The sequence below is a fragment of the Temnothorax curvispinosus genome, unplaced genomic scaffold (genome assembly GCF_003070985.1).
Source record: "Temnothorax curvispinosus isolate PA1 unplaced genomic scaffold, ASM307098v1 QBEX01014425.1, whole genome shotgun sequence".
Taxonomy (NCBI): domain Eukaryota; kingdom Metazoa; phylum Arthropoda; class Insecta; order Hymenoptera; family Formicidae; genus Temnothorax; species Temnothorax curvispinosus.
In genome coordinates this window covers 142,399-145,293 of record NW_020224205.1, presented here as the reverse complement: position 1 = coordinate 145,293, position 2,895 = coordinate 142,399, and the positions used below count along the sequence as shown (strand labels likewise).

The 2,895-nt window shown below is 29.4% G+C and overlaps 1 protein-coding gene across 1 annotated transcript in view; it reads right to left on the bottom strand.

Annotated features, from left to right (window-relative positions):
• Window positions 1–554: 554 nt before the first annotated feature.
• LOC112464668 (52 kDa repressor of the inhibitor of the protein kinase-like) overlaps window positions 555–2,895 on the bottom strand; it is a 28,460-nt gene continuing 26,119 nt past the window's right edge. The window contains exon 6 of the mRNA XM_025031805.1: window positions 555–729. Coding sequence (XP_024887573.1) covers window positions 692–729 — 38 coding nt within the window. The 3' untranslated portion in view covers window positions 555–691. The remainder of the gene's footprint in view (window positions 730–2,895) is intronic.

Here is a 2,895-nt window from a genome sequence, read left to right as displayed (position 1 = left end):
AGGTCTCGTTGTTTGTGTGTCGCCCACGCGTACACTTGGTGCGAGACATTACCGTGTCTCTTAATTAGCTTAGGAAATTCCCGCGTGTACACAGTGGGAAAATTTGGTTAAATATAACATAAATCACATGTCCAAAACGGTCCACTCACATTTTTGTGTTAATTTAACATAATATGGATGTGTTAAATGATAACATCGATACTATGTTAATATTTCAACAGAAAAAAAGTTAATTTGCAAATAATTGACCGTGCGAGAAAGGTAGACTGTTACAAGTATAGATTACGCATTTCAATCATGTGTTATATTCTATTTTAAAAAGAGAAAAGAAATTTTGGATTTGTATCACTTTTCCATTAGAAAGAGGAGACATGCCTTTAAAAATAAATGCATTATTAGAAAAAATTTTGAGTACACTAATTGTAAGTGAGTAAGTATATGCGCTAAATAATAAGAAACACAGAATCTATACTTGCATATGAAACTCTACTAATAATTTTATTAGTAGTGAAAAGGATAATTTAAATTTATGCAAAAATAAAGGCATATTTTACACATACCTGATTGTATAGAGCTTTCATTCGATTTGCCATATTGTTTTTTACTTCTTCTGCCGCTTGTTGGTATTAGTTCAAGAATTTATATTTGACACGCGTAGTTTATTAATAATTACTTAAGATTTCTATGATCTTTAGTCTGCCCGTAACTTCAACCGTAACTTCAACCAACCTGGTGAAATAAAAACAAGTAAATAGGTAATTAACTAAAGACTTTTAATATTGAAATTAACAAGTAATAACTAACAATTAACAAGTAAGAAAAAGTAGGATTTGAAAATTAAATGCGGTTAATTAATATTATGTAATATTTAATTAACAATTCAATACAAGGTAAAACTGCATAAAGGGTTACACCTCACAAATTTTATTGCTACTTAAATATGTTGTATGAGCGATGCTTTTAACGTGAGCGTGAATCGGACCACAGACATACATGTAACGTTGCCAACGTCACCATACACGCGTCGTCCATTTGTCAAATATTCTTGCTTTTCTTTATCAAAGAACATAAATTTCTCTCAAACTGTACGGTCAATTTAAATGAAACTTTGTCAGAACAAACTTAAATGTTTACTTCGTAGTTATAACGATTTTTTTAAATCTCTGTCTTATATGCAAATGTCTCAAATTAAGAGAAAATATCTACAGGATAAGGTTTTGGATATATTTGTAATGTCAAATTTTATATATTTATATTTAAATATCTTTAAAACGGAACAATAAAAGTCAATAAATTTTTTTTCTACATATTGTCTATTGTAATTAACTTTTGTTTTATGTATTGTATATATCTATATTATAGACTTGTCTTACATTTCATCAAACGCAGATTGCATTAAATGCAATCTATACAATATATAAATTGCATCTATGCACACGAGTCAATATCTTAAAAAATTTGACTTACATCACTATGACTTTTACCCCTCCATATACAGGATATCCCATTTTAATCCCATTTTCCACGAAATTATCTCCAGACTATTTGTTGTTCGAAAAAATATTTTAAATAAAACTTACTCTGTTTCAAGGAAAACATCTTATTGTTAACATAAGTCTTGTCTAACAATAAGAGGGACGGAAGTGTCCCCTCCGATTTTAATGAGCTTTTAGTATGTTGTTCTCTAGACAAAAATAAAGGATACGTATTTTTTTATACGTGCCCATACGCATGTTTAACGGGTGGAACACCCCTTCGAAAAAATCTGTTTTTCTCTTTCGGATCGGATATCTCCGAAATTATAAAAGACATACAAATTTTCTAAAATGGAAATTAAATGGCTTGAAAAGTACTTTGAAACGACAAAAAAATTTTTTTAATTTTTTTTATTTAAAAATACTTCCACCATTAAACATTTCTTTCAAAATTTGAAAAATTTTTTATTACCAAATAAAAGGTTATTTTTTTACGAATTTAACCATATATGATAAGATTATACAATCAAACAAAGTGAAAAAACGCCGGAATCAATCAGGACTGGATCTTGCTTGTCCGAATAATATATTAATTCTTGAGTGACTTTTTACGCACAATTCTTATGCCCTGGTAGACAACGCGCCGTTACTTTCGAATATAACGCAGTCTCAACTAAAGCCAGAACGATACAATCACACAATTAAATTAATATCAATTTAATTATATGAAATATACACAAGAAATTTGGAATAAACGAATATGCGAAAGCTACGGGATATATAATATATAATGTATAATATATATAATATATATATAATATATATAATATATGGTGGTAAACAACCCAATGTACGACGAAATCAACACATAAAAATAGGCACTTGGAATGTCCGCGGCTTGCTACAACCAGGGAAGCGAGAGACAGTGGAATCGGAAATGCAAAGATGCGGAGTAGATATACTGGGCCTGAGTGAAACACATCTCAAAGATAGTGAACACTTTGAAATTGGAAATGGAAACATGATATCCCTGGTAACCATATCCGATAGAAAACGATTAAAAACGGCTATATCTGTATCGTTTTTAATTGTATCTTATCGGTTCTATTGTTGCATATTTAGAAGACAGATAAAACATCAATCGAATCGAATCGGTTTCTATCGTTTTAGGTCCGAATAAGAAAATAACTATACAAATTTTATAGTTATGAATCGTTTTCTATATGTATAATTATTGCCCGTCTGAATCAATCGTATATACACGATATAATATGTATCATTATTTATGGTAATAATTTTACCGTATGCATTAATACGGATATATAAGAATAAAATGATAGACATCTTATCAATATTTATATGACTTAACCGAACCGATACATCTATCGTTTCTTATCAAGATTTTCTGACATACAACTTA